The 15,074-nt window shown below is 38.0% G+C and overlaps 1 protein-coding gene across 1 annotated transcript in view; it reads left to right on the top strand.

Annotated features, from left to right (window-relative positions):
* The window catches only part of DCHS2 (dachsous cadherin-related 2), a 189,963-nt gene that overhangs the window by 161,628 nt on the left and 13,261 nt on the right, over positions 1-15,074 (top strand). The window contains 3 exon segments of the mRNA XM_070415351.1: positions 6,575-6,688; positions 12,137-12,348; positions 12,926-13,077. Of these exon segments, the coding sequence (XP_070271452.1) occupies positions 6,575-6,688; positions 12,137-12,348; positions 12,926-13,077 (478 nt within the window).

Here is a 15,074-nt window from a genome sequence, read left to right as displayed (position 1 = left end):
CTTTGAAGTAGCAAAGGCCATGTGCCCAAATGAGAATAAAACCAGGCACAGAGAAGGTAAGGCAGATACTTAGTTCCAAGCAGGGGAAATGGCTCACACAGAAGTGTGGGGACTTAGGAGCAAGGTGGGTTTACCATTAGAAGCAGCAAACCATCTGGACAGAGGCTCTCATGAGCTTTTTAGTAATGAGTTGGAATGGAGAGTCATTGATGGCCTTTACATAGCAGAAGAGTGACAAAAAAAATTTTATATTGTAGAAGATGACTTTGAAGGCCTTGTGAAGGGTGGTGGAAGGGGAGAGAGTTAAGTTAGGAAGGGACTGTGGCAATGCACATGACCAGGGCCCGAATAAAGCCATGGCGCTGGGCGAAGACAAGTGGGATCGTATATTATTATTGTTAAGTCAGTGTCTCTATGGGGGATGAGTACTAGGTCTGTCTATTCTGACATCTTGATAAATGTCACTCCCAACTTTCCTTCTTAAGTGATTGAAATATGTTTAACATTTCAGTGGCTGGACATTTAAAAGATAATAGATAATTCAAAATCATCCAAATGTTTGAAAAATACATTTCTCTCAAGTTAACCATCAATTTAAAAATAAGCTTGCATTGCTTAGAAATATCAAAAATAAAACTCTGGAATTATTCACTCATGGACAATTCATAATAAAATGTTTTTGTAATTATTTTAACTAAGTGTTTCTATGATTATGATTTTTATAGTCATCTAGCATTAATAGAAGAAAAAAGCCAAGAATATTAAATGTATCATACTTTTCGATGCAATGTTAGACAGGAAGTGAAAATCATAAAAGCCTGAAAATATAAAAAAATAAATTCTTCTATATGTTTTACTTACCTCATAGAAACTGAAGATACCGTGTTGGTTTTTCTATTTTACCATTTCTATCTTGATGTGAAATGAGAACTAGTTGTGAATTTCCTCTTGGTGTTTGAAGACAGACAGGCTTTTATTTAAAACGTGAATAGTGCCTAGCTGGTTTGGCTCAGTGGTTGAGTGTTGACTCATGAACCAGGAGGTCACGGTTCGATTCCCAGTCAGGGCACATGCCAGCTTGCAGGCTCGATCCCCGGTGAGGGACATAGAGGAGCCAGTTGATCAATGATCTCTCATCATTGATGTTTCCATCTCTCTCTCTCTCACTGAAATCAATAAAAACATTTTAAAAATTTAACAATAAGACGTGCATCGTTGGTGGCAGTCTAAGGGGATGGGAATGAGGGCATCTGTAATAGTGTCAACAATAAAAATAAAGTTTAGCCCTAGCTGGTTTGGCTTAGTGGATAGAGCGTCCTGTGGACTGAAGGGTCCCAGGTTTGATTCCAGTCAAGGGCATATGCCTGGGTTGCAGGCTCCATCCCCAGTAGGGGGCATGCAGGAGGCAGTCGATCAATGATTCTCTCTCATCATTGATGTTTCTATCTCTCCCTCTCCCTTCCTCTCTGAAATCAATAAAAATATATTTTTTAAAAGTTTAAAAAAAGAATTTAAAAAATGTGCATAGTAAGCCAAGACCAAGAAGGATTCATGGCTCTTTAGTTATTTCCTTTTTTTTTTTATTTTTCAGGCTCTCTCAGATGTAAATTTTGTCAGAGGGAGAAAGTATATAAATATTTGCAGCTCTTTGCTGACTTAACATCTAGTTTGAGGTATTTTGTTGAAAGAAATACCATTTCATTGATATTATGAACATTTTATTTGCAATAATACCAGGATCAGTTCCCTTTGTGGGAGAAGCCATGTGTGATTCTTATTTGCAATTCCGTTCTCATCTTTGCTCTTTTACATGTAAGTGATCTCTGTTTTCTTTTGTAATTGGGCATATAATAAGCATCCTAGCCCATGAAGAAAAGGCCGTCAGCAAGATTGTACATCTTGCCTGCATAGCTGTTTTTCTTCTGACTGCCATTCTTAAGAATAGATGACAAGCCACTTGAATAAAATTTCCTGTGTTTAAAAAACAAATTGTATCAGGAAGCACAGAACTGTGAGTGAGCACTGAAGATAAAACATACTGCCCAACTGTGAAGTTTGACTACCAAAACTGTAAGACATTTTTATATTTATAATACAGTCCTCTGAATTGTATCAAAATAAGCATCGGATTATAATGAAATTTGAAAAAGTTCTCAACATGTGTGGTAACTTGATTCTACCATGATTGATTAAAATCCTTTACTTTGTCACTAAATGATTTCATACCTGCTTTGAAAAGACCAACGATTTGGAAATCTGATACATGATTTTTAAACTCTGTCACAATTTATGTTAAGCATAATGTTTTTAAAGAGAATAATGGATCTAGTTTGGTGTTGCCATTCTTTCTCCGTTAAAAATTCTGTTTATGCCTTTTTCACTGAATTTTCAGTTTTGCAGACAATATCACATACTGTTTCTTTTAATATTTATAGCACTCGTTGCATTTTTTTTATATTAAGTGTTGAAAAGGCTCCTTTTCTTCCTTCTTTTCTTTTTAATGAAACACTTTAAGTATCTAGAATATACCCATTTGGCTTAGTTTAAGGATTATTTTTACCATGACCTCTAACAGGAGGGGTTTCAAGCCTGTTGCCTGGGCCTGCAGTGTAAGACTGAATGAAGATGCCCAGCAGAGATCTTGAATAGGTGCTATTTTTTTTAACTACTGCAATTCCCATTACCAGATGTGGTATTACAGCATTGGGTGATTTAAAAATAATAATTGCTGTTGTTTAGAAGGGTCCTGTAGGCAGAGAAGCATTTTCCTAACGTTTCAGGCTAGAACACTTTAATGACCACCTCCCTCCTTTAGTTCCTTTCTCTTTCTTCTCTAATAACTCCATTTCCCCCATACTTACTAAGCATTTACTGTGTATAAAGACACAAGCTTTTTAAAATATATCTCTGTGGTTTTTTAAAATTCTTTATTATTTAAAGTATTAAATATAGCACTCTATATGTCTCCTTTTTCCCCCATTGACCTCTCCCCAGCCGTCACCATGCCCCAGCACATGCCCTCACCCCCCTAGTGTCTGTGTCCATTCGTTATGCTTATATGCATGCATACAAATCCTTTGGTTGATCTCTTACCCCTCCCCTGCCTTCCATATGAAGTTTGACAGTCTGTTTGATGCTTCTCTGTCTCTGGATCTGTTTTTGTTCATCAGTTTATGTTGTTCATTATATTCTACATATGAGTGAGATCATGTGATATTTATCTTTTTCTGACTGGCTTATTTCGCTTAGCATTATGCTCTCTGTGTCCATCTATGCTGTTGCGAATGGTAAGAGTTCTTTTTTTTTTACAGCAGCATAGTATTCCATTGTGTAGATGTACCACAGTTTTCTAATCCACTTCTATGCTGATGGGCACTTAGGCTGTTTATAAATCTTAGCTATTGTAAATCATGCTGCTATGAACATAGGAGTGCATGTTTTTTCTGATTGGTTTTTCTGATTTCTTGGGATATATTCCTAGAAGGGGGATACTGGGTCAAATGGAAGTTTCATTTTTAATTTTTTTGAGGAAACTCCATACTGTTTTCCACAGTGTCTGCACCAGTCTGCATTTCCACCAGCCGTGTATGAGGGTTCCTTTTTCTCCACATCCTCACCAGAACTTGTCTTTGTTGATTTGTTGATGATAGCCATTCTGACAGGTGTGAGATGGTACCTCATTGTCATTTTGACTTGCATCTCTTGGATGATTAGTGACTGAGCATGTTTTTAAATGTCACTTGGCCTTCTGTATGTCTACTTTTGAAAAGTGTCTATTTAAGTCCTTTGCCCATTTTTTGATTGGATTGCTTATCTTTCTTTAATTAAGATGTATGTGTTCCCTATAAATTTTGGAGATTAGGCCCTTATCGGATATAACATTGGCAAGTATGTTCTCTCATGCAGTGGTCTTTCTTGTTGTTTTGTTGATGGTTTCTTTTGCTGTGCAGAAGCTTTTTATTTTTATGTAGTCCAATTTGTTTATTTTCTCCTTAGTTTCCATTGTCCTAGGAGCTGTATCAGAAACGATATGACATGTCTGATATTTTGCTACCTATGAATTCTTCTAAGATTTTTATGGTTTCCCGTCTTGCGTTTAATTCATTTGTCCACTTTGAGTTTATTTTTGTGTATGGTGTAAGTTGGTGGTCTAGTTTCATTTTTTTGCATGTATCTGTCCAATTTTCTCAACACCATTTATTGAAGAGACTGTCTTGACTCCACTGTATGCTCTTGCCTCCGTTGTCAAATATTAATTGAGCATAATGGCTTGGGTCGATTTCTGGGTTCTCTGTTCTGTTCCATTGGTCTATATGTCTGTCTTCTTGTGTCAGTACCAGTTTTGAGATCAGTGGCTTTGTCATATAGCTTGATATCTGCTATTGTGATCCCTTCAACCTTGTTCTTCTTTCTCAAGATTGCTGTGACTATTTGGGGTCTTTTTTTGTTCCATATGAATTTTTGGAGAGTTTGTTCTAGGTCTGTGAAATATTCCATTGGTATTTTAATGCATTGAATTTATAGATTGCTTTGGGTAGTGTGGACATTTTAATGATATTGATTCTACCAATCAATGAACACAGTATATTCTTCCATTTGTTTATGTCTTCCTCTATCTCTTTTTTCAGTGAAAGACACAAACTTTTGGTACACAGAACAGCATGCTTGGTTCTCAAGAATGCTAAACAAAAGGTGATAGCTACTTTTTATTTGCAGATGCTATTATATGAAATTTTAAAGGCAACACTAATCTAGAGTTATAGAATGCAGATCAGTAATTACCTGGAGCCAGAAGTGAGATAAACTGACTATAAGAGAGCATGAGGGAACTTTTTGGAGTGATAAAAATATTCTATATCTTGATCATGATGGTAGTTATACAGGTGTATATAGCTATCAAATCTCTTAGAACTGTATACTTGAAATATGTGTATGTTATATGTAAATTTTAACTTAAAGTTTATTAAATAAAAAATATTTTTAGCCCTGGCCATTGTGGCTCAGTTGGTCAGAACATTGTCCCGTACACCAAAAGGTCATGGTTTTAAATTACAGTCAGGGCAAATACCCAGGTTGCAAGTTCAGTCCCCAGTTGGAGCATGTACAAGAGGCAACCAATTGATGCTTCTCTCTCACATCCACCTCTCTCTCTCTCTCTCCCTCCCTCAGTCTCTCAAAAACAAATGAAAAAATAAACAAACAATCAAACATATCGTCCAGTGAGGATTATATATATATTATATCTCCCCAAACATATCGTCCAGTGAGGATTATATATATATTATATATATATATCTATATTGGTTATATAGATAGTCATATGAGGGTGACAGATGGACAAGTAGGACAGGAAGCAAAGAGGCGAGCAGCAACAAAGCTAACTTAGGGCCCAAATGGATTCTTGAGAACCCTTCCAGTGAAGTCCAAGTTCTAATCACACCAAGTATCATATTGCCATTATCAGTCCTTGATATTTCTTCTTCCATGCTGGTAATCAGTCTGTTTCCTATAACCCGAAATGGCTTTCTTCTTTCCTCTCTAATTCCTACATCTAACTCCATTTCTGTGGAGTTTTTTTCCCCCCTGTGAGTTCTCTCTTGACTACTGCAGTACTTAAGCAATTCTCCAATGAATTGATATTATGCAATTAAGAACTTGGTTACCCTCTAAATGGGTTGCTTTTACCTAAAACTGTAGTGGAAACTGGTTAAGGGAAGATTTCTAATATTTATACTCCTGTTACCTACTTTCCCACATTCCACTTAATGTTCAAGGAAGTGCATCAAAATATGTCTTTAATCTCTGCAGTTCTTTCCATCTCTTCTCCCACAATCCTAGGTTATTGTCTCTTGCTTGGACTATTGCAGTATTACCTTAATTGGTCTCTCTGCTCTATTCTTACTCCTCTTTGTTCTTCACACAGCATTCAGAATGACATATTTTAAAAGAAAATCAGATTATTTTACTTCATTCCTTACAATGCTTCCATTACTTCCCACTGTACTTAGATTAAAATATGATCCCTGCCTATCTAGATGCTATCTTTACCTTCTTCCTTCTCCCCTACTCACTGTGCTTCATTAAACTGAGCCCTTTCCCAGCCCAGGGTTTTTGTAATTGCTATTCTTCTCCTGGAATCCTTTTCTTCCAGTTCTTTCTATGGCTTCTCATGCTTCAAGGGTCAACTACAAGGTCACACCTCTGAGGCCTCTCCAAAAGAGTATCTGCCTCCCTCTCAACAGAAGTGTTTCCTATCATATAATCTTGTTTATTTCTTTCCAAGGAACTTAGCACATATGAAATCTACCTTGATTATGTATTTGTTTACTGGCTTGTTGCCTGTGTCCTCATCAGTTAATAACCACCATAAGATAGAGATCTTTTCCATTTTGCTTGTCACTAGCTCCCCAGCAGCTAGCATCAGATTGGCTCATTGAAGACACTCGGTAAGTAATCATTGAATGAATGAACACGTGAAAATGTAGTAGGCAAATAATAAGTACCCAGTGTTTGTTTTTGTTTTTCCCTGAAATTTTCTTTTCCTAAAATTCTTTTTTTTACCTCAATTTTACAGGTAGTTCTGTCATGACTGTAAAAGCTTTTGCTTCGGAGTCAATTCAAGACAGCATTAAATATTCAATTTTTAGTGGAAATGAAGATGAAGTTTTTTCCCTGTGCTCCAACTCAGGTAGGTCTTCTCTCCCCAAAAACAACTTTACTTCCTGCATCATGTAATGTTACGAGTAATAAATACTTCTCCAAAGGAAACAAAATTGAAAATGTAGAAATTGTTATAGGTAAATAATTTAAAAGGTAAACAAAGTTTTTTATGGTAGCAGATGAGAATTTGTGGGAAATCAAGAACTATTTACTCGTTCACATGTTCTTGCTAAGAATTCTATTCTTTACATTTCCAAATTAGATGGTTCCTATCCTACTCTGAATTTTTTAGATAAATTAGTTTCTACTCATAATTAACTCATCTGTGTGGGAGAATTGGAGCTATAGTAGAAAGATCATTGATATTTACATTGAATTGAAAATAAGCACACATGTCTAGCCTGAGGGAATCATCATCAGATTCTTCCAATTTGCCACTGAATGTCAATGATGCAACAAGAGAGGACAGCTGGAAAGGTTTTTATATCGTGGTAAAGAAATTACTTCCAAATACAGCATGTATTAAATTTAGCTTTAACAAGACCATTATTGTGTTTTAAATGAATACCAATTGATTATTTAAAACATACTGTTTTTTACTAACAACTATGTAGTAGATACGTATCTACAACTTCATTGTCAACCCTCAAGAAGTATGTTTTTAATAATTTCTATATTACCATACAACTGCCTTATTTAATCTGTAATACATGCACATGGGAAGAATTGAGAGAGGGTAATTTCTTAAGTAAATGCTTTCTTGTCCAGGGTAATGGTTTGACTTTTTGATCCAACAGCCTTTAGTCAGGAGCTTTCTGAGGTCGTCTGCTAGGAATCTTCATCTCCTCACCCCATCATTTGGTTAAAGGGTGACACAGGCAAAGAGCCATTGCAAGCACCATCAATGAAGTATTGGCAGACACTTTTCCCCCCACCCTTCCAGTCAATACACAGTCAAGAAAAGCAAGTTTCTGTGCATCCACTTTTAATATATATATAACATTGATAACATTGATCACTCATTTGGAGCCTTTGGGTTTATAGCTTTATTCTAATTTTCCTATTAGACTTTTCACCTTTTATGAGTTCAGGCTTCTTCCCTTGCTTTTCTAGAGTCTGTGCAGCTACCAGAGATTAATCTCAAAGAAGGAAGTTGTGTTAGAAATCCTTTTAACACAAATGGGATTTTAGTGATTGCTTACCTTCCTGGGTTACTGTTTTCACTTATTTATTTATGGTTTGTATTTTACTTTTTATTAAATTTATTGGGGTGACATTGGTTAATAAAATTATATAGGTTTCAGGTATACAATTCTATAAATAAATCATCTGTATATTGTATTGCATGTTCGCTAGCCCAAGTTAAGTCTCTTTCTATCACTATTTATCCCTCCTTTACCCTCTTCTACCACCTCCGTCCCCTCTGGCCACCACCAGACTGTTGGACTGTTGTCTGTGTCTATGAGTTTGTGGGTTGTGGCTGTTTTGTCCTCTGAGGATTCCCTACTACTGTAGCAACTCAGTAATGCATTTCAATACACACACACACACACACACACACACAAATTTATCAAGCATTTTAGTTTTTTTATCATGAAGACATTTCAATATATATTTTATCATATTGCTGCCAAGAAACATTTTTTAAAATCATTAAGTATGATATTAAATTTATCTTTTTTTAAAAATATATTTTATTGATTTTTTACAGAGAGGAAGGGAGAGAGATAGTCAGAAACATTGATGAGAGAGAAACATCGATCAGCTGCCTCCTGCACATCTCCTACTGGGGATGTGCCCTCAACCCAGGTACATGCCCTTGACCGGAATCGAACCCGGGACCCTTCAGTCCGCAGGCCGACACTCTATCCACTGAGCCAAACTGGTTTCGGCTTAAATTTATCTTTTATGCTACTTTTGTTTGCATAATCATTAAACTTATATCTAAATATTATATGAATGTATGTATGTTAAATTGCATACCAGTTAAAAGAGAAAACTGGTATTTATGATAAATCAATGGCATTTAAGTTGTGGTCACTTAATGGTAAAAATGGGAGAAAACCATTTTATTAGTTATTGGCTAAATAAGTCATGATTAGATGGATCTCTGGTGGGCACTGTGTTTTCTGTCCATCCTTGCCAGAGTTTTCCCTGTGTTCATAGTCACAAACCAATGGTTTACTTTTGTATCCAAACTTCTTGTCACTTTAGCTTAAAAACATCTACTACTCACTGTCCAAACCAGCAGGAATTTGGGAGTTTGACTAATGTGTATGTCAATAACAGATGGTAGTATTCATTTCATTACTTGGTAGATTGACATAAAACAAAAATGATCAAACTTTCAGTGTTTCACGGGTGTAGCTTTAATGGGAGAGAGTTTAAAAGCTTGGGGATAACATAAATATTTATCACACTCTGGTTGTATATACGCTATGCATGTGCGCCATTTGTAACTGACTGAAGTAACCTGAGTGTGCTATCAAACACTTAGCATTTGAAGACTCATAATCTCATTTTTATGTGAATTTTATAACTTGGACAAAAGCTATATATGTAGATATATCAGAAGGAAAATATTCCTACAGTTTCATTCTCAAGTTGTTGTGTAACTGGCGCTCTAACATATGAGAATGAACATGAAGTTGGTGTTGTGAGGCCCTTCCTCTAAGGAAAACATGGACTCCAGCCCATCCTATTAGACAGAGCCCAGGAGGACTTTCATCTCACCAGTGACAGAAAACCCTTGCTGTCTCTGAGAAAAATATGCATATATCATCCAAGGCAAAATGTGGATCTGGTAGGTGCGCCAGCCGTGAATTATCTCACAGACTGGTTATTGTCTTTTCCACTTGCATAACTTTCACAGCATATGCCAGTTATTATGCCAAAAATAAAAATCAAGCAAGGAAAGCATTAGAGCTGCAGAACCATTCCAAGTTCAGAATTCCAATTATCAAAGCCCAAACACAAGCCTTTTATTAAAAACCCCACTTTGATCTGCACTATAATTGGCACACTTTCTACTCAGTGACACTGGCAATTTAGTGTTGCATTTCCATTGTGTTTCTCCTTTACCAGTGGGAACAGCACATGATAGCAAGCTGAGTGCCCTGCTCGGTGGAGACAGAGCTCCAGATGAGACCTTTGCACCCACCTCGGACTGGGGCTCCTCTGCCATTTGGGGGTGGGGGCTCCTCCCTTGTTTCATGAAGGTTTCTAAAGACCAGCTTCCTTCATTCCCTGCGCATCAAATGCACCTTAATGGTTCTCCAGCTGCCAATGGTTAAAGCTGTTCTAAATTTTGTCAGGGGTGTTGGTAACATCAGACTGTGGTTGGTAAAAGTAATTTGCCTTTCGATCTGAATTGGTAACTAAATCTGATGATAATAAATGAAAGTGATTTTATGAAATTTTAAATTTGATAATATAGTGAGTTCTTCATATAGGATATAAATATTTAATTTCTCTTAATTACAGAATAGAAGCTATTAAACCCCCTCCAAAATACCCAGTACCAAAGTTAGCATATTTCTTGGGTTAGGATGGTTACCTAGGAAACGGGTTCAGCTAGAGTACTGAGAACTGTGGCTTCCAGAAGCAGGCTGTTTCACCAGAGATAGAACTTTTCTAACAGTCTGAGGCTACTTAATTTTCTCTTTCTAAATTCAGACCTTGTAAAGATATTAAATCTATATCTAGTGATGAAGGGGAAGAGAGATGTGGGTACAACACTGGGATCTACACCATCCAACTACAAAGAAACATTCTAAGCATGCACTGTGTGACTTCTCACAGGTACCCTGTGAAGTCATTATTCATATCCCCATTTTACAGAAGGGGAGACTCGGCTCTGGAGAACCTGAGTAACTGACTCCAGGCCACAGAGTTAGTGGTGGTGGAACCAGGTAACTTGCCTAAATTAAGTATCCAGGTCTATGATCTATGCTTGGTTTCAGGTTCCTCGAACTCCAAATCAATGCTCATTCAGCAAATCCCCATTCGATGGAATCTCTGACAATGAGAACCAAGTAAATCATCATAATAAAAATAATAATAATAACATTAAATTCAATAAGCAATTTAGTTGAAGTGGGGGCGGGGGGAGATAGAGTAGAAACCAAAGAAAGAAATTATATCAGGATAGGAATTTCTTAATTTGATGGAGGAACTTGAACATGGCATAACCCCCCAGGGCCACTTTGCCTAGCCTGATTATGCTTTTCATACAAGGGCTTTCTGTAAGCCAGACCTTGAGCTGGGTATTGGGGATATGATGGGGTAAGAGGCAGGTAGCCCTCCTCACCTTGCAGAACCCTAAATCCTGAGGAGTAACTAGACTGAAGCAGGTGAACAAAGTACAGCACATGTTTGTGAGAGTCCATTGGGGGCTGACAGTGATGGCACGGGGATGGGTGGTCTGGAAAGATCTCTGAAGAAGCACAGGAGTGGGGACTGTTCGAGGCAGATGGAAAAGCATACATGGCAACTCTGAAATGAGCATTTGAGGAACGGAATACTTATGAGTGTTATGACCAGAGCAGAGACAGGTGGAGAAGGACATGATGAGATTTCTGAGGTGGGAGAAGTCCTTTGGAGGTTAAAAATACTGAAATTGATCATAATCATTTTAGAAAGCCATTGCAGGGTTTTACACAGGGCAATGACAATGTTTTTTTTCATTATTTAACTGGAGGCCTGGTGCATGAAATTTGTGCGGGGGGGGGGGGGGTGTCCTCTCTCAGCCCAGCCTGTGCCCTCTCACAGTCTGGGACTTCTTGGGGGATGTCTGCCTGCAGTCTGGGACCCCTCACTCCTTACTGCCCACCTGCAGCCCAGGCAGGAGAGGCTCCCGCCATCGCCGCTGTGCCCGCCAGCCGTGAGCCCAGCTTCTGGCTGAGCGGCACTCCCCCAGTGGGAGCACAATGACCACCTGGGGGGCAGCTCCTGCGTTGAGCATCTGCCCCCTGGTGGTCAGTGCGCAACATAGCAACCAGTTGATTTGCATATTAGGGTTTTATTATATAGGATTCAGAATGGGAACTGGGTTGATGGGGAGACCAGTTAAGTGATTAATTCAGGGGACAAAATGGGAAATGCCAGTGGATGGAGGAGGGCAGCAGCAGTGGAGATGAAGAAAGGTAGATTCAAGAAATATCTGGAAGGTAGATTTCCCAGGCACAGTGATGGACCAATTATGGAAAGAGAAAGAGGATTTAAGAGACAGCTTCAAAAGTTCAGATATTTTGCAGTTTCTTTCCCTCCTACATGTTTGAACCTTGAACATCTGCATGCTCTCAACCTTTTCCCCAATGACTCCAGTCAATAGAGGAGGGAGGCCAGCCAACATGGGGCTTTGAAAAGGGACAGGTGAGCATAGGAGCACATAAGGCAAAGATGATTTGGAACTTTTAAAATAATAACTACAATATCAACTTCTTTTATTTTGTTTTCTCCCTGGGAATAAAAATAGGAGAACTCACTGTGAAAGAACCCAGGTTCCTTGATTTTGAAGTCAGAAATGAAGTACAACTCATCGTTTCAGCTGAAAGCAGTGGGCATAGAGCCTACAGCAAAATAGTCATCTTGATACAAGATGTGAATGATAATTTCCCACGCTTCGGGCAAAGCATTTACCAAGTATCAGTGCCTGAAGGCCAGTTTCACAATGCTCCTATCATACAGGTAACAGAAAGATGTTTGCGCATGTGTGTGTGGATTATCATGAATCAATGTACATCAAAATAGGCCTAAACAATATCTCTTCATGGAGGCTGATGCAAAACTTTCATCCTCAGCACTACTATGATAATTTGTCACCTAAATGATCAGGGGGAATTTTTTTAGCACTAAATCTAGACTTTGTTTCATCTATTTAAAGATCCTTTAAAATAGAGGCTCTCAAAGTAATATAAAACAAATCCACATATGGATTCCTTTTCAGGCAACACTTTAAGCAAATTAGATTTTTTTCAACTATATTTTCCTCTTGCCTAAAATTGTAGCTTTAGACATATGAGACTCTACTGAAAGTTACCTGGAAATCCTTTGAATGAGAACACGGACTTGCTTCCTAACCCATTATTTACTTTATTGTAAAGTGAAATGTAAGCTTCAGCAGTTCGTTAGTGTTGCTTTAATGGTTGTTTTTTAAATGTATTTGACAGTCTATAATTCTGTCATAATGCATTTCTCTGAAAAACAGACTTAACCCCTGTTGCAGATGAAATCCTTATCTAATGCAAGAGTTGCTTCCTCACAGGTTTTCGCTGCCGACCTGGACAGCGGGTTGCACGGCCTCATTGAGTATTCCATTCTCGCTGGCAAGCAAGCACAGGTGTTCCAGATTGACGCGCGGAGCGGCGTGATAACAGCAAATGGGATTCTGGATTACGAGTTCACCAGCTCCTACAGGTTTGTCCCAGGTTCCAGTCCATTTGATACGCTATCTGCTTCCTTTCTGACCACACTGGTGTTGCTTTGAGCTTGACTGCCTATTTATTGTACAAGCTTAGTTATAAAATGTGTTTTCCCTCTGATCCAACTTATGATCACTGGGAGAGTCTTAGGAAGTATTTACAGCTTTGGAAAGGTGATTCAATTAGAATTTTAAGGTTCCTTTTCATTTTAAGATTTCTTGGATTTATGATGCTGCTAAGTACTAAATCAGAGACTTTTAAAAAATCAGTATTCGTCAAATGTCTAATGAGCCATTGAGCACTCTGCTAATATATGTTCTTACTATTTTTTAGAATGGTGAAGACTGAATGGCATTGCTCTTTTTAATTCTTTATTCTTTTTAATTCTTTATTCTTTTTGTGTATGAAATTATAATCCTGTCATCAGGACCCTTGAACTGTGTTTTAATAGACATGATATTATTGAAAGCACCCATGGAACATTAAATACTTTTTTGCCTAGAGTCCAAGATATGCCAGACTTATACAGAATGCTATAAAAGAGAGAATCATAGTGTTACAAGTCTCCTAGGTATTTAAAATGTCAGTGCTACAAAAGTCTAGCCAAACATACAGGGATATTTATGGCACCTCAGTCTGGAAAAGAAAAAGACTAGGGAAACCTAAAATGGCTGTGACTGGGGACTGCTTTAAGAATGACAGCCAAGTCTTCTGTGAAATACAATGAAACTGATTTTAAAAGAGAAAGCCCTGACCTGTGTGGCTTAGTTGCTTGGGCGTCACCCTGTGCATGGAAAGGTTGCTGGTTCCATTCCTGTCAGGGCACATGCCTGGGTTTTGGGCTCAATCCCCAGTAAGGGGCATGCAGGAGCAGCTGATCGATGTTACCCTCTCATTTTCTCTCTCTCTCTCTCTCTCTCTCTCTCTCTCTCTCTCCTCCTTGCTCTCTCTAAAAGTCAATTAACTATTCGAGAGAGAGAGAGAGAGAGAGGTACATTTCTACTGCTAATGAGGATAGAGCTCTAAGATATGTGTCTGTGTGACTGAAATAACAAGGTGCACCTTAGTGCTATTTGAGCAGAAGCGCACACACATGACTGGACCATGTCAGGAAGAAAATATAAAAACTGTTAACTTTGTCTCTGGAGAAGTGCTCATGTGGGAAGTCTGGGGGTCAAAGAGATGCTTGACTTTCTTATTACTTATTTTAATATGCTTCATATTTTTGTCATATTTCCTGTATGTTCTTCCAAAAGTCCTTGCACATATAGTGCTTCCATTAATCCTCCCAGTTATCTCCCGGGAGGTTAAGTTAAGTGTTTTCTTATTCACTGAAAAGTCAACAGACATAGAGTGGATTGCTTAGGGTCACAGAACCATTTAATGTTCCAACATGGACTCGCAGCCAGGGATTCTGATTCTGAGTCAGTTTCCACTGTACAAGCTGACTTTCTGTTGGGGGCTGGGGGGTACAGGTTTACAAAAGACCTAAGTGTCAATATTCTCCTAGGCTTGGCTCCATTCATACTTTACGAGGAGTGTGCAGGATATTCCTGTGGTGGAGCAGTGAGAGCTGATTACTGAGATCTGTTACTGGGAGGATTGCATTAATTAACCTCTGAAAAACTCCCAAACTTTAAAAGTTCATCTTCAGTTCTTTATGTTTAATATTTCAAAACATTACTTCAAAAGTATTTTAAAAGTTTAAGACTTTACCCTGTATTAACTAGTCAGATTTTTGGTAATATCTTACTATCATCAATTGTTATGATACTTACTGCATAAATATATTAACACTGATTGTATAACTATGTTAAACCTATCTCTGCTATGATTATTGCTATAGTAATTTTAAGCATTAAGCCTTTTCTTTCCGTAGATGATGGCAGGTAAATCTCAGCCTAGTTGCTATCTGGGTGATTACAAATTCAGAGACTGTCGAAGGGCAGCTGTGTGCCAGGAACTAAGCATTTTGATTGTAGACTTTCTGTT

The sequence above is a fragment of the Myotis yumanensis genome, unplaced genomic scaffold (genome assembly GCF_028538775.1).
Source record: "Myotis yumanensis isolate MYYU_CA2020_CCGP unplaced genomic scaffold, mMyoYum1.0.hap1 SCAF_5, whole genome shotgun sequence".
Classification (NCBI taxonomy): domain Eukaryota; kingdom Metazoa; phylum Chordata; class Mammalia; order Chiroptera; family Vespertilionidae; genus Myotis; species Myotis yumanensis.
Note: the sequence above shows the minus strand (reverse complement) of the source record. Positions and strands in the feature narration are given on the sequence as shown.